Below are 19020 nucleotides of genomic sequence, written 5' to 3' on the forward strand. Positions count from 1 at the left end.
GCTGTTATTTTTTTCAAAAGATACAGTAAATAAAGTAATGTTAGTAGTGGGTGATATCATGTAAACACTCGTGATTTTGTGTAAACATTTTGTCATTTGTAAACTATAAATGACATGGATTCTACACTGTTACTGATGTGATGCTCTATAAGGTGGTTTTAATAAAATAAAAAGAGGCAAAAATTAGTTTGTTTCTTTATTCAACTTTTGAACAGTGGGACTCAGTCAGTACATATTCAGTAAATGCAAATTATTTACACGGCAGTGCACTACAGGCATACATCTAGACTCCTCCACAGTAGCAGGTGGGATTTTCCTTTTTTGAGGACGGCTCCTTTTACCTGTCACTACGGATGGTCTGTTTGTTTTGATCAAGAGCCTTTTTTTGGGCAGCTGAAGAGGAGAAGTCTATCTTATGGCCAACCTCTGGCTGTATCTTGGTCACATTACCCAGCAAAACCCAGTAAGCAGGTTCATCTGTAACAGTCCTTGTGCCACGATCAAGACTGTTGCTTCTACTTTAAACAGAAGAGCAGCGACATGGCTGCAGTTCTCTGCGACTCCGGCCATACAGCTGCAGTGGGCGACTTCAACCTTCCCTGTGATGCTCACAGTGACCCATGGCTGCAATGCTGGTTCATTCAGTCTTTGAGAGTGCAGCACCTGAAACACACACAGACAAAGTTCATTTAAAGACAAGAACTAATGAGCCATGGCCGACATAAATGTGTTTTATCTACTTTATCATAAATGTAACAAAGTGTTTAGAAAGTTAGCACATACATGTGATTTTTCATTTCTTTATGTGTCCATCGCTGCATGTTATAGTGTAAATCTGTCTGTTCTCTGTCAGAAACCTGCCTGCAGAGAATGAACCTAAAGTATGTAATGCAAGGATGTCATCACTTTAGAGATGGGGAAAGCATAAAGTGACAATTATGAATCACTTAATATGATAAGGAGATTCTGCAGGTCATTAATCAATGTATAAAACTAAAATAAAATGTATTTTTAGTGACACAGGATACAAACATGAAAGCAAGATGTATAATTAGGATTATTTATAATAAATATGAATAAATTAGTGCAATTTCTTTAACCATAAAGAATAACTAAATCCTTCAGGACAATGTCACATCAGTGCACTGAACTCACTGTTATCCCTCTAACAGCCTCCACATGTTCTCACTGTAATTTCCCCTCATGAATGAATTTATGCTGCACTAATGTGAATGTTTGCAGGGAAATCAAACGCATTTCACACGCAGTACTCGAGCTGACTTACCTTTGTTTGAATGACGACTTGTACGCGCTGACTCCACAGACAAGGTACGAAAATATGTCAGGCTACGTCAGTAGCGCTAGGTGTTCGGGTTTCTACTCCACGGCTGTATTTCATACGGGTCCACATTTCCAATGCACGCTATTTTCTGCAAGTACCGCTGCTTCGCCTCTGGACGCAATCGGTCTCTATACAGTTCACTCTCTTTTGAGCTGCTTTTAAGCATCTTTCTTGTAGTCGTCGTTCCAACACAGTGTGTTTTTTTGATTCGTAGACCCCGAAAATGGCGCTGCGCTCCCACAATGCATTGCGGCGTGACGTCAACTCCAAAGCCCTATATAAAATGGCCCAACAGTTCTTCCTGACTTAACAAGGTAAACAACAAACAACAAAACAAAAAATGAAGCACGTATTAAACTACAAAAAACCTCTAACCCCAAAATATAAGTAAACCAACAACAAACTTTAACAAATTTGAAAATAGCAAAAATAAAAGTAGCTCCAACGCTAGTAATAAAGTTTACATTAAATTCTGGGCTGACAAAGAAGGTGCAGGGTTGCAAAATGAAAAACATAAAACCTTTTGTTTTTAAAAACTTCCCTTCATTTGATCCCAGCGAAACAAATACTCAAGCATATTAAATGCAAAAGAGAAAAGAAAAAGAGAAAAAGAGAAAAACGACAAAGCGAAAAATCTGAAATGAGCGACGCTTTCTGACTTTGCTGCAGCTGATGCTATAAGTGCATATCCCGTCAGTGCTAGTGGCAGCTGGCCCACAGTCACACACGAAAGGACGAAGTAGCCGCCATGATGTCACCGGTAGTGAAGTCCTATTTTTATAACATAACTGTAAAATCAGACTGCAGGCCAGTTCATTAACAACTTGTGACTGACAAGTCATACGCCCTGATTAATCCTGACTCAAGTTTACGAAATTAACTTCATGTCGTCATTATAACCTGAGTTTAAGTATTTTCGAAATAAAAGCATGAGGCAAGATGTTCTCTTTAACTACTGGATAAAGTCTATTTGCAATCTGGAGATCTGCCCCTGGTGGCGATTTAGAGGAATACATGTTTCAATACTTAGATGAATTAAACAAGAAACGGAGTGAATCTAGAGGCCACAGAGAGAGAACTTCTACTCTTATTCCAGCGTGCAGTGTAATATTTTTAATAAATACACATATAATTTTGAAGTAGACTGCAATAGGTCAAGGCCACAGTCAATATAAAACAGCAGCTAAAGGTTAAGTCATGGTATTGCATTTACATTTATATGCAAAAGTCTGACTACAAAAACGGAAGGATGTCCAGGCATGCAAAAAGCTGTGGGTTATTGTTACCAGAGGTTTATACTGAAACCAGCGTGAGACCTTACCTCACCCTCTCATGCGATCTATTACGGGAGATGTGAGTGGGGGGTGAGGTGCCTGAGAAAAGATCTCAAGGCTGCATTTTAAGTGGGTCACTTTAGATTAGATCTATAGCCTGCGGTGTGCTGGTGTGTAAAAGCACAATATCAAAGAGCCAGTCAGGGCCAACGTAGGCTGCTTTGACTTTTATAGCGTAGAGGTTCAGACGAATTTGCATCTACACATACCTACAGTGTAGATTTAAGGAGATAATTTAAAGGTCTCTTATATGGGATTTATACTATGCTCAACAACCATAACAGCGGCGTAATGCTTCCCCCTCTTAAACAGATGATGGAGGTCACAAAATGCTCACTGATAAAATTCTGTTACGTTATACGGATTATGAATGCAGGGAGTTGTCCACTATAGCTGGACACACATTCCAAATGCCCATCACTGCACTTAGGCTCATTAAGGAAACCTGCATACATTATCAATTACTTTATCTGCTTGTTTTTTTTACAACAGTTCCATTAGGTTGAGGACCAAAACTCGCCAAATCGCTATAAAACCATTATATTCTTCTGATAAATAATTATTATAATCATCTGATAAATGGTTTAGCTATATAGGGGCCAAAAAAAACAAACAAAACACACGAGTAGAGTTCCTTTGTCATCTCATGAGATTAATCCTGTGACTTCATTGCGCACATAAGAGTGTTCTCAAAAGCCACTTGCGCATAAACAATGCGCCTCTCTAACATGACAGAATCTTTGGGCAGGGCTGTGCCTCTGTCGGTGGACTTCAGTAAACCCGAAGATTATTTCATCTTCATTTTCCAGATTTTATTTGCCACAACCACTGTTATGACAGCTGGAACAGTAGTCATCGGCATCTTGTCCACCAGAGCTCTGCGCATTCAAAACAGATTTATTTTCATGTTAAACACTATTGCTGACACGCTTATCGGGTTTTTAGTGTATTATCTCGGTCTGTTCGATGTCGATTTGTCTAGAAACGGAACCTACTCTGTTTTATCTTCCCTTTTAGGCGTTAATGTATTAACGTTTATGTTCGCGCAATTTGACCGCTATTTTGCTGTGTGCCACCCATTTATCTACAGCCGCTTCGTAACGAGACAATGTGTGATATGCATTAATGTTTACAGCTGGGTTTACACTTATGGCCACTTGATCATCAGGAATATGCTACCCCTTTATCAAGCTATACAAATGTATTTAGTCACCATTCTCATGTTTCAAATCATAGTGCTTGTCAAAGTGGCCATGACATTGAAATTGTATCTCATTGCTCATTGCTTGAAAGAGATCCTCCCAGCGCCGAGAAAGAAAGCAAGAAGGAATCTTTGAGAATAATCATTTTTGTTGTCATAAGCTTCTTGGTGTTGTGGTCTCCAGCTTTTGTGAATATTACAATTAAATTAATGACAGGAGGAGGTTTGAATTTTAGAAATGAGGGCACCAATTTGTTCGCCATCATGGCTCGTTTCAATGCCTTGTTCACACCATCTGTGTACATCTGGGGGAGTCCGGCTCTGAGAGAAGCCGCGATAAAGACTGTGTGGGGGAAAGTGTGCCCTAAATGCAGCAGGAGGTAACTGACACAATGCGCAGCTAATTTATCATTTTACCTCTGTTGTTTTTTTAATCCAGATGATGCAGTCAATACTCATTTCAATTCTCTTTCCTTCAGAGTCGCCTCTTTTCCTGTGAAGTCGTGTGTCAACAGGTGTAGTCCTGCCGGGACCCACTGATGCGACTTTCTGACACTTCTTTTTTTCTCTCCAAATGGAGGAAATAAAATATGCACATTTAGCTTAATCGCTTGAATTTCATTTGACACTTTAATAGTATTGAATGCAATAGCATTAATAAATACAAACTTTTTTCTACAGTTGTTATCGTAATATTAAGGGTCTGATTTAGCAAAGGTCTGCGCCAGCCCCAAACCCTCTTTTGGCATCAAGTAAGCTCCTGTTGGGGTTTAAGAAGAGGAATGGGGTCCGTTTTGAGTTTAGAGTCGCCCTGTGATAGCTGGAATAGGCTGTCAGCCCCCCCGGGTTGTACAAAAAAAATAAAAAAATACGCAAATGACGCAGTTAGGAATAACCTTAATACACAGACGGTAACAAATGTATGTGTTCATCTGCACACTTTGAGGTCAACTAAAACTTCAGCTTTAACTCTGTACATACTTTTAAAAACTGTAACATTTAGAAACAAAAAACAGTTCAAACGTGTATGTTCAGGCGATACGTGCGACCGATATGCTGCGTTAACCAAATAGCGGCAGATTTAACAAAGACAACGTTGACTGAAAGGAAAAAGGGGATTTTGTTGTCCTTTTTTTTTTTTGAGGGAAACGTAAAAGAAACTTTATTTGGTCGACAAATAAAATAAAAAAAAGTACCTTCCACATCAAATGTGAGAAGATTTTAGAGAAAAATTCTGGCCAAACCGAGTTCCAGAATCTCAATCAAGTTGTTCTAGTGGCACATTTATAGTGTCACTAGAATAATAGTATAAATAACTAGCACAGCAGTCTATGGTCTACACTGAAGGTATATACTACTCCTTTATCAAGCTATACAAATGCACATGAAACACTATGCCGCTCATTTATTAGTGTGCCTTAAAAATACTGATGCGGTCAATGCTTATTTAAATGGTCTACTATACAGTCTGCTCTTTTCCTGTAAAGGTGAGTACCATTAAGTAATAAATGTAACAAGGCCAGCAAGGACTCCACTCAGGGTGAACGGTCTTGGCGGTGGCTGCACAAGTGAAAATGAACAGGAACATATCAATCATCGGATATACGAACTTTGGGAGGAGAGGATTTCAATTAATCATGGGTCGAACAGTTTGATGCCAAATTTAACACTGGAAAAAGAAAACAGCATGATCTATTTTTTCCGTTGTGGGATTTATGATAGCCAAAGTATTCATTTATTTGAAATAAGACGGGGCGATGTTATCAGAGTGCGTAACTGTGACGCGTGAATGAATCACAGCTGAGTCCAATGCCAAAACCTTTGGCTGAACCGAACTGAAGGAAACGTGAGGAACGAGGGGAATCCTGGCACAAGCCTTCTTGTTTTACATGTAGGCAAGCTGCTGTTTACAGTGAGCCGAGTAGTCTGCAGCGTTTACAGTCTATACAGAGATCAGCGCATAATCGGTAAACGTCTCTGCCTGTATTTACTGAGCAGTGTGCGCACACGCAGGGACACAATCGCTACCATTTCATATACCATTGATACCATACGTCAAGAAAAATGCAGGTAGGGCCTCGTTAGTAATTTAAATTAATGTATGAATGTCTCAACATGTAACACTGACTTTCCTAAGTGCCTACAGTTTCAAACACCCTGCAAAAATAGCACTGCTGATATTTATGCATTTCTTCATAAACACAGCCTGATCTGACGGATTTAAAAAAAAATATTATTTCCATCACCTATTTATAGTAAAGGTCAGGTGTTACACAATTTCTGCTTCATATGGCTGGGATCGTTTATAATACAGCAGCTCTCCTTCAGATAAATGCGCTCGATCTGAGTCACAGTCCATCAGGACTTCACAAAGCCCCCAGCAACTTCTAATAGAGTAGTTTTTGGTAGAATGCTGACTATTATTGAAATGAACCAACTGCTCTTTGTTTCTAAACTAGCACATTGTTAGTACACCAGCCGCAAAACTGACGCCAGCGTATCCCATTTAATAAATATGGGCCGTCAGTGGCTGATGGAGTGGCACCTGTGCAGATTCTTTGCGGCCTGTAAACTCATCAGGGCAGGCCAAAACAGGCCTTGGGCCAATCATTAGTGTCAGTCTGAGTCATTATGTGTTCATACATCCAGTCCAATTACGCAGACTTTTTTTTCCACATGGGTGTCAATTGCACAGCTTACACATCCTTACCATCATCTCTGGTTTGACAAAATATCCTTTTCCCCCCTGAGTGCTGAATTTTGGTGCTGATTTTTATTTTTGTCACCATGGCCACTGCCACTTTAGTTGTATGTGGTATTCTGATTTCATTAGATACACAACAATGAAGTATTATTTCTTCACTAACCTGGAGTGCTGCTTTGCTCCATTGTCCAAAGCACTAACTATTTGCTGAACTAGAGCATCTTTACTTTAAGCTGACCAGGCAAAACTTTTCATCCCAAATTAGTGTTGGTATTTATCTTCTGGCCAACAAATAAAGTCTTTACAACCTTAAACATACAACTTTATTTACAAAGACTATTCAAATCAGGACATTCTTAAAAATAAAATACAGGATAATGTAGTGGCAATTATTTTCACTAGGGTGAACTCTGACATGGTGTTTCCAGAGCAGTCAAAGCTCTCTTTAGAGCTTTACAATAGCTGCCTTCCAGTTAACTTTGTGCAGATTAACATGTCTTTGCAATATCATCACAATGTCTATTATTATTTTCAGCAAGGCTATTCGTGGCATCTCATGCTTTTAATTTTCATCAGTCCTGTTTACCGAAACTACAAACAAATGTGTCAGTGAACTAACTAAAATGCACAGACAAAAGGCACTAAAATATCAAACAAGTCAATTTTTCTTTTTTTAAATTGAAGTTTCTACTTATCCATAATGAGAAAAATTTTTTTCCATTCACACAAGAGAACCACACTGTTACAAGCTGATGCGCATAAACAGGAATGTAATGGCCTGGTTTTTCCCCCCTGCAGTTTCGACTATTTGATAAAACAGAAGGAAGGTCGTTTCTGTTTCTCAACATTTTTTCACAGTTTCGTAACCAAAACGACATACAAAGCATCTGAACACAAGTTCCTGGAGACTGTTTTCCTGGACACACAAGTTTAGCTAAGCACTAAGAATGAGCATGCAGGTTTCGTTTTTTATTTGATGATTTGTTCCAGGTTCAGTGGCTAAACAAGTTTCTCCCATACTCTACAGGCTCTGAGTGCAATCATTCTATATGTTAGATTTAGTGACTTAGCGCAGGTGCACGTGCCAACCATAATCAGAAATGTCCTTGTGAGGCTTCAGATTTAGTTGCAATTTACATGTTGTGCACCAATGACAGAAACTGTTTATTGGATGAATTTGTGAGTGAGTCATTTCTACCAAAGAGTCCAAGGAGGCTGCTTGAATGGAAACGAGGCCAAAGCAGAAACATTGACAGGAATTGAAATGACAGCCCAAGGCAGTGCTTGTCTCTGAAGAGATCTTCTGATCATCATCCTAAAAATACAGAAAGACGAAATGGTGTCCCTGCTTTTCATAGGATAATTGCTCGAATGCAACAGAATTTATATGTGTGTGTGTGTGTGTCTGCATCTCTCACCCATCCCGTCCTAACAAGAAAAGAGCAGGTATGCTTGGTTTGGCAGTGCTTCCATCAGTGACCATGTCAAGGTACTGACTGTCGTTGTCCTCTGCGTTATCAGCAATAAGAACTGCTTTTCCTCCTGCTTCCTCTACATTTCGGGCTTTTTGTACAAAGGAGCAACCTCTGAAGTTTATAAAAAAAAAAAAAAAAAAAAGCATAACCAGTTTAAGATGTGCTGTCAAAGCTTGTTATAGCACTATGTTATAGCAAAAACTTTCGAAGTGGACAAATCTACAAATTGGCAAACAATTTGCTAAAAAACAGGATTGCACTGGCAAGCTCAGCAATGCCAAAATGCCTGAAAGAATGCAAAAGAAAACTAAAGTAAATTATCACAGATTATTTTATTGGTTAAGAATAAACCCTTCACAACATCTATCCAAGAACAACACCACTCATTGTCAAGGTCTAATCTAATTAACAGAAACATTCATGAACCAAAATACAGAAAGTGTACAACAAGCTGCTAACCACTGGTTAAGAACAAGGAGGCCAGATTAAACTAGTTGACTGATAAAAATGCCTTGATCTGATTTAAAATCTACTGCACTAATGTAGGGAGGAAAGTAGGGCTGTTCGATATAACGATATATATCGGATGACGATATAAAAACGTCTATCGTTTCATTTTACGCTATCGTTTGTTTCGTGGTGTCGCAAAATAAACTGTTTACGGCAATATTTTTTCATCGTTTTGATGGTCACTGTAGTGGCTATATTAATTTCTTAAAGTTCTCTCTTTCTCTTATATTTTATATAACCACACTATGGAGGGACAAGCGCCTGTTTTTATGCGTTGTGGTTAGCAACAACAAGGGTAACAGCATCGCTTGTCCGTTTGTTTATGTTCCACATAAACCTTTCACAATAAAGTTCAAGATCTAGTTGAGACTTTTTCAAAATAAACTGAATCACGTGAAAGAGCAGATAATTTACGGATGTGAATTAAAAAAGAGCCGCCAGGTGCTAAAAAAAATAAACCTTATACTCAAACGTTAGAACAGGCTTTTCCCCGCAGCACGCCGTGTAATAAATACTCACAAAGAAAACGGTGGCCTTTACAAAGGTTAAAACACTCGACTCCAGCTACATGACGCGCAGCTGGAAACACTTCCCGCAAGACGAGCTGCCCGAGATTCACAGAATTTACAGAAAATGTTACATTTTTGTGATTTATATCGGTATCAGACGATAGAATTCTTATATTGGGATATGAGATTTTGGTCATATCGCACAGCCCTAGAGGCAAGATTACAAATAATGTCTTACTGTCCAAAAACCTATGGACCTAACCTAAGTAGAAGTGACAACAGTTCTTGAAATACTATCCTGAAGTTAAGTAGTGGCTATGCTTTCTTTGAAACTCTGCTGACTGTATCATTGTTGGTAATCATGGGTAAATAGCTTTTAGGCACTGTTTTGACCAAAGATTCAACATGATAGAACCAGAATAACAGCTCACTGAAGTTTCACTTGGTATCATGGACTCGATTACAAGACTAAGGAGTTTGAAAGTCAATGTCCCGTGTTTGCCAAGAACTCTCCAGCTATGTATGAATCACTTTGCGATTGCGCAATCATGACTTTTAACTGTGTCAGCATATTAAAAATTTAAAAAATGCTTTCAGTTATGTTCTTTAAGTAAGAAATAGGAGTTCAACAACAGGGCAGGGCTGTCCACTACCCAATGTGAAATTATCAGTCTCAGAAAAGTTACAAAAGGGGTCCCCCCCCATAAATGACAAACCCTCACATGAACAGATGAAAACACTGAGAATAATCTTTAATTTATCCTTTATTTGCGCCTCTCTGTGGATTTCTCTGCCTGTTACTGTTACTGTTATTCTTGTGTCCTTTAAGTGCTGTACTGCCAGAGGTTGACAGGGATTTTTGAGTATTTTCTCACAAGTAATTGTTGCATTTGGCTCCACTATATAATGCAACAGGGCTCGCAAAATCGCTAGCCCGACGTCCCGGGGCTAGCGATTTTTCCAGTCGGGCTACCAAAAATCTATCTCTGCCCTGCCCGTCGGGCTATCGTAGGAAGGAAAAATGTATGTCAATGCTTTTGCATTCTTTCGGAAATGTAGCTGGGTAATTATGTCATTGGCATCGATGAGCCACTGTCAATATGTGACATATTGAAATCGCGTTTGAATTTGCGCTTGTTTTTTGCTTTCACTTTGCAATCGCGTGAACTGTGTATAGAGAGCGACAGCACTGATTGGTGAGTGACGATCATTTGCGCACCAATTCCTCTGACATCGTCTTATCAATCGTTAGCTTACTATGCAAACATGACAAGTGAAATCTCCCGCAGCAAGCTTAAACATATGAGAGGTTGATCGCGCAGAGAATCGCTGACCGTTATGTGTGTGTGTGTAAAAGCAGCAGGATATATATTTTAGTTCTGCTGAGCCAAATAAGACAGGTCAGGGTGAAGAAGTGACAGCCAAAGAAAAGCTTACCACAAAATGGAAAAGTTATGACAAATCAGACTATAAGGCAAAAAGAAAGTGCAGCTTTATGGTTTCATGGACAAAAGAATTTCTGTGGCTGCAATATGACGAGCTAAATAATAACCAGGGCTGCACATAAGTGGTCCGCAGGTGCGCATTCGCTGTCAAAATAAAAAGAGCGCACAAGATAAGAAGTTGCAACGCGTGTTTGGGTACATAAGATTTTTTGGAGGAGGACAGACATTTGTTTAGAACTCTTAAAGATGTCGAAGAAGCAAGCTCCTTTAAGCAATTACTTTGGTGTTCCTCCACCTCCAAACAAATGTCAGGAGTCCGAACCACAAAAGAAGCAGGTATTCTCAGAAAAGTGGTTGCAGGAGGTGAGCAGGCTTCAAACAAATGATGAACGCACAGAGATGTGGTGTGGAATGTGCTGTGAAAATCCCACTCTAGCGAACAAAAACAGTGCTTTTTATATGGACGCAAACGCGCGTTGCAACTTCTTATCTGGTGCGCGTCTTTTATTTTGACAGCGAATGCGCACATGCGGACCACTTATGTGGGCGATCGTGGCTCAAGAGTTGGGAGTTCGCCTCGTATTCGGAAGGTTGCCGGTTCGAGCCCCGGCTTGGACAGTCTCGGTCGTTGTGTCCTTGGGCAAGACACTTCACCCGTTGCCTACTGGTGGTGGTCAGAGGGCCCGGTGGCGCCAGTGTCCGGCAGCCTCGCCTCTGTCAGTGCGCCCCAGGGTGGCTGTGGCTACAATGTAGCTTGCCATCACCAGTGTGTGAATGTGTGTGTGAATGGGTGGATGACTGGATGTGTAAAGCTCTTTGGGGTCCTTAGGGACGAGTAAAAGCGCTATATAAATACAGGCCATTTACCATTTACCATGTGCACCCGTGTAAATAACAATGTTCTGCCGGATGTGTTGTTGGTTTTCCCTCGATTTCTGAGTCGACAAGCGCCTTTGTTACTGGGACCAGTAATTTTAAGAAAGGCCCCCATTAGAACCCATGAGAAATGCAAGAAATGCATTGCTCAGTCTGCAATATCTTTCCCAGAACAAATACCAATTGCAAATAACATACTAAAAATAAACCTGAAAATCTGTTTAAAACAGCGTACTATGTTGCAAAGAGTGAACTACCACTGGCACAATTTAGCAGTCTTTGCAAACTTCAAAAAGCAAATGGCCTCGATCTTGGTTCCACTTGCCTCTTACCCGCGACTTCAGTGGAAATTTCAAATTCAGGATCTGACACAGACTGATTCATGTCCTACACAGTTCTTACAAGTTCATAGAAATTTCTGTTTTCAATTAGAACCAAGTATTTGAGTTGATGATTGTAATTTTTATACAATGTTGTAATTTGTGTTTCAACAATTTTTTGATTAATGTTTTGTTTCCGTTACAATATTATACGGAAACAAAACAGGAAACAAAACATCAATCAAAAAATTGCTCTCTTTTTTTATTCGGGCTACTTAAATTTATTTTGGGCTACCAAAAACTGAAGAGTCCCTCCCCGAAGGGCTACCAGGGATTTTGAAATTTTGCGAGCCCTGTGCAAGGTCTTTAAATTATAACATGGCACATCCTGAGATACCTGAAGATGTGAAACAGTCCTGGATCTGGTTATATTCCGATAGAACCGGATCAGCTGCTAAGTGTAGACAGCAACATGTGATTTTCACTGATATCACAGTTAATGGCTGTATTATCAGAAACAGACTGTATGTAATTGCCAACTTGACCCCATACACACAGACTGATTCGGGCTAATGGTAACATTTATGGTAGGTTTGAGTAAGACCTTTGGTATACTAGACCAGCGGTCCCCAACCCCCGGGCCTCGGACCGGTACCGGTCCGTGAGTCATTTGGTACCGGGCCGCGAGAGTTGAGGCTCAGGTGTGAAATGTATGGTTTTCAGGGTTTTCAGCGTTATTTTGTTATCGTTTTTATCGTTAACTCCGTTTTCTTGGGTCTTTTCACGTGTGTTATGAATAAATCTTCTTTTTTTCGGTACCGATACTAGTTTTATTTTGTTGTATTTATCTGCGACACCTTAAAGGCCGGTCCGTGAAAATATTGTCGGGCATAAATCGGTCCGTGGTGCAAAAAAGGTTGGGGACCGCTGTACTAGACGACCTCATTTTGCAACAAAAAACAAATAACTGAAGTCATAATTTTATCTTATTGGATAAAACAAATATTGGCAAAGATTAACTTTGAAGACACAATTTGCAGTTGAAAAAGGGGATAAATTAAAATGCACGTTATTGAAATACAATAATAAAAAAAAATTAATTAAAAATATCGTATCATGAGTAAGTGAACTATTGTGATAATAACGCATCGTGGGGCATCTGTTGATTCTCACCTCTTTTGCAACATATGCTCACATTTTAAATCAGTAAGTTTTTAAGCCAATCAGACGTGGTTGAGCAGAAAATGTTGTAAAATCTTGATGATTTGAGATGGGATAAATTTAGCTAAAGATAAAATTAGCTGCCTTGTAATTAGGCTATCTCCTTCCCTACACTTTTGCTGCTAGATGTCCAAGGTTATATTCTCAGTTCCTAACCCCTGGTTTGTGTTCACATAGTTTACAATTCACAATGGTACAGAGGCATGTATGCGTACCCCCTTTCCACCAGGATCACTTGTCCTTGAAGGATCTCTCTGTCCGTCAACTCTGAGCATCCATCTGCAGGGTCTGCTGGCACGAGAAAAATCTCATCGTAAAATGATGTCTGCGGGTCAAAGGAGAAGGAAAGAGTATGATTAGAGGGAAGGTGAAGTTGTGCACCTGAGACTTTAAAAACATTTGATTATCAAATTATTTAACAGAAGACTGAGGCCTCACGAAAGTGCCTCCAAAGTCTTTAGCAGGTGCAGCACTGAAGAGGTAGCCTATCTCCTCTGGACTGATGACCCGGAAATACAGCAGTTCATTGACCCCAAGAGCTGAAGGAGGTCCGAAAAGAAGCACTTATCATGCGTGACTTGTTTATATCAGAAATATTAATAAACCACAAACACTGCACGGATATGCCAGACAGAAACCATAAATAAATGCCACAATAAGCCCCTTAACTCAAGTCGCTGTTGTGCAAAAAGAAATACTTAAAAAAAACAACTCTTGCAGCTAATACGAACAGTTAGCTGTTAATTTCAAACGTTCCCATTTCTGTTTTTAGTCTCACCTGACAGACGACTGAACTGCATAAAGAGACCCCAGAGGTATAAAGCTATCGCTGCTGTTCGACAAACCTTCCCCATGTTCAAGGCATTAGTAAATCTCCCTCGCGTTACAGAGATGAGACTGTAGTGTGTCTCTTTGTGTCTTAAAACAGTGCAGCGTCCATTGTCGCTGTGCTTCTGTCAGATCGCCAACCATTTCCGCCGTTCTCTTTCCGCGCATGCGCATGTCCCAGTTGTAGCTTCTGCTATGAGGCGACTGGGTAAGAAGTTGTGGTGCTCTTTTAGCACCAGTTTTTCAAACTACTGGTAAATGTGTCTCTGTGTTTTATTGTTATTATTATTAACATGCCTGCAAGATGCATATGAATATGTATGATGTTTATGAAGCTGGCAGTTACTTATTTAATTTATCACAATGACCTAAAAGTCATTAGTTGATCTCCCTATCGTGTACAATCATCAGAGACTTTGTTAGGTGCACTTTGCTTGTACTGTCACCTTTTACTTTAAAAACTCCCTTCATTCTTCATCCTCAGAGATTTAGGTTCATTTTGAACTTATGGCACGATATGGCAGCCTCGCTTCTGTCAGTCTGCCCCAGGGCAGCTGTGGCCACAACTGTAGCTTGCCTCCACCAGTGTGTGAATGTGAGAGTGAATGAATAGTGGTATTGTAAAGCGCTTTGGGTGCCTTGAAAAGCGCTATATAAATCCAATCCATTATTATGTCTGCATGCATAAATGCACTGACTTGCTGTCATGTGACCAAGTGTTTTAATATTTGCATTAACAAGCAATTATGCAAGTGCACCTAATAAAGCAGGTGTTTTTTCTCTCTTTATAACTTCCTGACCCAAAAAACTCTCGTGTCCTTCCTGACAACTTAATTGCTGTAAGAAATTCAATACCAGAAAAAAAATCAGGTAGAGTGTTAAACTAGAAAATAAGTACCTTTAAATCTAGGGGGAAAGACAAGGGAAAAATATAGAACCACACAGCTTGAGGGGACAGCACAACAGAGGGAGATACACAGGAGGAGAAGCGGGCAGACAGAGCACACCTGGGGAACACAGCTGAACCAAAGTCAGACTGATGAGACAGGGGAAGAAAAACTAAACATAATACACACGAGACTATCAAAATGGAAGAGGAAGTAACACACAATGAGACTCAGACTAAGACACATGGGCTTGAAACTGGGACTGGGGATAAACAGACATGGAAACGTGACAGATTGGAGAGACAAAGGAGCAAAACAGAACAGACAGACACGGGTACATGACTGGAGAGACTGAAGGAATGACAAAACACGGATATGAGACTAGGACAGATATGAACAGAAATCAAGAACTATAAATACAAACTTAGAGGCACTGGAAAGTAGCAGGTTGTCCCATTTTACTGTATTGATTTAAACTATTTGCCAAAATGACAGAAATCAAATCCCAGTTAAATGAAAAAACAAAAAAATGTAATGCCCTAATAAAGGTTAATAAAGCTCATTTACATGTGAACTATCCACAAGCCTGCATGGCAAAACACAAACATTTATATCTATAACAGACAAGTCAAATACCTCATTAAAGTAAAGTTATTTACATAACGTAAAAAAAATAAAATAAAATAAAAAACCAACTAAAACCTTTCTATCATGCTGAATTCATCTGACAAAGATGTAAAGTTTGTCAGTGTCTCTTTAAAGCCCATTTCCAAATGCATTTATAAAATCTTTTAACCAAAGTATTCTAAATTTTATTTGACAAAACAAGCACATTAGTATTTATAAATGATTTCAACTGAAGACATACAAAAATCATAAACAGACAATAGAAAAAAGCTAAAATCAGATCAGTCATAAGAACTTATATGTCCCAAATCGTGTATTCAGTAAAGTCTGCTTTGAAATTTCTTCTTATTACAAACTTTAGTGGGAATAAAATTCCTGCATTTTTCATTTATCTACCAATTCACAATCAACCAAAAATATCACATAAACATTTGCAAATTTTGTTATTTATAAAGTTTGCCATTATTTATAAATGTTATAATATCACATATGTACTATTATGATGAAAAAATCATTTCAAAGCTGGACATTTATAATTATAATTATATAAAATAACAATAAGAATAAACTTAAATACAGAAAAGTTTTTTTTTTAAAAAGTGTTAGCAAATCTTTAAGGGTTTAATATCTCCATAACTGGTAAATGAAGGATATATGGTTTGTAAGGGAATTAATTGATGATGTCATGTAATTTATACATTTAAAAAATCAAGTATAAAATCCTTACCATCCACAGTATTGAATCTCGACTCAAAATCAATATAGTTTAATAATTACATTTCATATATAAATCTACTCTCACCAAATGTATACACTAGACCACTATCAATCACTGTCCATGTTTTATTGTGGATAATATTTCCAACTTGAGTTAGCGTGCTTCTTCCTTTTTCTCTTCTCTTCCTTGCAGTCATTGAAAACCTCAGGCGACAACTCTGGGCAACAATATTTTTCAGTTTTTTTGCATCGGCATAGTCGATGTTTTCCAGTTTTCACCTGCAATGAATCAATGACGTATTATTATGTCTGAAATGATAATGTGAACATTTCAAATGCAATGCTTCGTTTACAAATATTAGCAGTCACACCTATTCAAGTAGTAAGTAAGTAAAGTTTATTTATTAAGCGCTTTTCGTAGACAAGCAGTCACAAAGCGCTGTACACAAACGTCAAAATAAACAGAATTTTAGGTACCAAATTAGGCAATATAGACAATACAAAAGTAATACTGCATTCACACTATAGCACAATATTTTTGTGCTATATTTTGAGGGGTTTGTGTGTCCCAGGGATCCCACGGCTATGTTGTCGGGGGCTTTTTGCCCCCTGGTAGGGTCTCCCATGGCAAATTGGTCCTGGGTGAGGGACCACACAAAGAGCGATTCAGAAGACCCCTATGAGAAGACCATCAAGGGAACAGGGTTACCGGGGCCCCGCCCTGGAGCCAGGCCCGGGGAGGGTGCCCAAGGGTGAGCGTCTGTTGGCCGGGACTTAGTCCATGGGGCCCGGCTGGCCACAGCCCGTAAAAGGGGGCATAGGCCCATCTTCCTGCAGGCCCACCACCTGCAGGAGGCACCGTAGGTGTCAGGTGCATCGACCTGGATGGGCGTGACTGGGAGAAACGGCCTGTTATTGGACTTCTGTGCAAACCACAGTTTGGCCATAACGAACACCATGTTCGAACATAAGAGTGTCCATAAGTGCACGTGGCACTAGGACACTCAAGGCCGCAGGTCAATGATCAATTTTGAAATCGTATCATCAGACCTAAGGCCATATGTTCTAGACACTTGGGTAAAGAGAGGGGCTGAGCTGTCAACTGATCACCACCTGGTGGTGAGTCGGATGTGGTGGCGTGTGAGGACACTGGACAGACCTGGTGCACCTAAACATATAGTGAGGGTGTGCTGGGAACACCTAGCAGAGGCCCCAGTCTGTGAGATCTTCAACGCACACTTCTGGCAGAGCTTCAACAGCATTCAAAGGGAGACTGGGGACATTGAGTCTGAATGGACCATGTTCAGCATCTCTATTGCCAAAGCCACTGCACTGAGCATGCTGCTGCAAGTTGCTTGGTGCCTTTCGTGGTGGTAACTCCTGAACCAAATGGTGGACACCAGAGGTGAGGGGAGCCACCAAGCTGAAGAAGGAGTCCTATTGAGCTTGGTTACCCTCTACAATGTTGCGTGGAGATCAGGGGCAGTACACCTGGATTGGCAGACCGGGTTGGTGGTTCCCATCTTTAAGAAAGGGGACCGGGTGATGGCCTCAAGCTCGCTTTGGAACGGTTCGCAGCCAAGTGTGAAGCAGTGGGAATGAGAATCAGCACCTCCAAATCTGAGGCCATGGTCCTTAGCCAGAAAAGGGTGGAGTGTGCACTATGGGTCAGGGATGAGTTCTTTCCCCAAGTGGAAGAGTTTAAGTATCTCGGGGTCTTGTTCACGAGTGATGGGAGAAGGGAGCGGGAGATCAGGAGACGGATTGGTGCTGCGGCTGCCGTGATGCAGGCGCTGTACCAGTCTGTTGTGGTGAAGAGAGAGCTGAGTGTAAAAGCGAAGCTTTCAATTTACCGGTCGATCTACCTCCCTACCCTCACCTGTGGTCACGAGTTGAGGGTAGTGACCAAAAGACAGAGATCACGGATACAACTGGCAGAAATGGGCTTCCTCTGAAGGGTGGCTGGCCACGCTGAAGAGATTATATCTCTTGGCTGGCCTGGGAATGCCTTGGTGTTCCCCCAGACAAGCTGGAGGAGGTAGCATGGGAGAGGGACCTGGCCTCAAATAAGAGGAAGAAGATGGATGGATGGATGGATGGATGGATGGATGGATGGATGGATGGATGGATGGATGGATGGAGTTTTCAGTATGCTAACTACTATGTGAAAATCAGTATGCTCTGGTAAAGCTTTGATAACCTTTCTTGGATTTTACTGTTAAATATTCCTGGCTGAAAAAAAGCTAAAAAAAAATTCAAATTGTATTGTGTGTTGAATATATGTATAAATTACTTGTGTGTTGTATCTATTACAAGAATTCTTTGTCCTTTACTTTTGAAAGTTGTCATTTTTTAAGCAACCTAATTGCAAAAACTGATTAAACAGTATGTGGTATGAGAAAAATGTAAAACTTGTTACTATTGCTGGAAATAGCAATATGTTTTTGTTTAAATCAATACGGGCATCTGTACTACCATAAGGTCTACATTCACACAAGCTTATCTCTGGGAATGATGTGTTTAAATGAAAATATTAATATTTTCTAAATAATATTCTAAATTTAAAAAAACTTTAAAGCATTTACATTTGTTTCTCAGTATCAATCCTAAGAACTTAACAGTGCATGTAACTTATCAATACAACATAAGGCATGTACTTATAAATAGGCTATAGTTCAGACATGTATATAAACTATATTTTTATATGCATGTATATTCCTCTTCTTTCAGCTGCTCCCTTTGGGGGTCACCAAATTGAAATGTGATGCAGTTAACTATGAAAGGAAAACTCAGTAGACCTACATGCTTCTAGTAACTAAAGTTTCATGACAAAACACATAAGTGTAGGTTTAAGTACCATTGCGTTACAGAGGAATTCTAGAGTTTCTTTTCTGTTTTGGTCAGTCACTGCACGCATGACATGAGCAACACATAAATGAAGTAGGAACGTATAAAAGGAAGGAAGCTCAAAGCTCTTTTAATAGCATGCTGATTTGCACTGTGGCAAACCACCAAATACACAGA

General features: G+C 39.8%; 1 protein-coding gene and 1 pseudogene across 2 annotated transcripts; one reads left to right on the forward strand and one right to left on the reverse strand.

Annotated features, from left to right (window-relative positions):
- Positions 1–1419: 1419 nt before the first annotated feature.
- Positions 1420–5343, forward strand: LOC308404576 (annotated as a pseudogene). Its single transcript has one exon. The product of its transcript is annotated as an uncharacterized misc_RNA (transcript).
- Positions 5344–6870: 1527 nt separating this feature from the next.
- Positions 6871–13931, reverse strand: LOC308404577 (protease-associated domain-containing protein 1-like). The gene is made up of 5 exons (XM_080894710.1): positions 13716–13931; positions 13376–13476; positions 13153–13262; positions 8000–8167; positions 6871–7896 (listed from the first exon to the last, which is right to left on the reverse strand). The coding sequence occupies exons 1-5, from the start codon at positions 13789–13791 to the stop codon at positions 7776–7778; spliced, it is 576 nt and encodes a 191-aa protein (XP_080750836.1). The 5' UTR covers positions 13792–13931; the 3' UTR covers positions 6871–7775.
- Between the last annotated feature and the right edge of the window lie 5089 nt (positions 13932–19020).

The sequence above is a fragment of the Rhamphochromis sp. 'chilingali' genome (genome assembly GCF_963969265.1).
Source record: "Rhamphochromis sp. 'chilingali' genome assembly, chromosome: 10".
Taxonomy (NCBI): Eukaryota; Metazoa; Chordata; class Actinopteri; order Cichliformes; family Cichlidae; genus Rhamphochromis; species Rhamphochromis sp. 'chilingali'.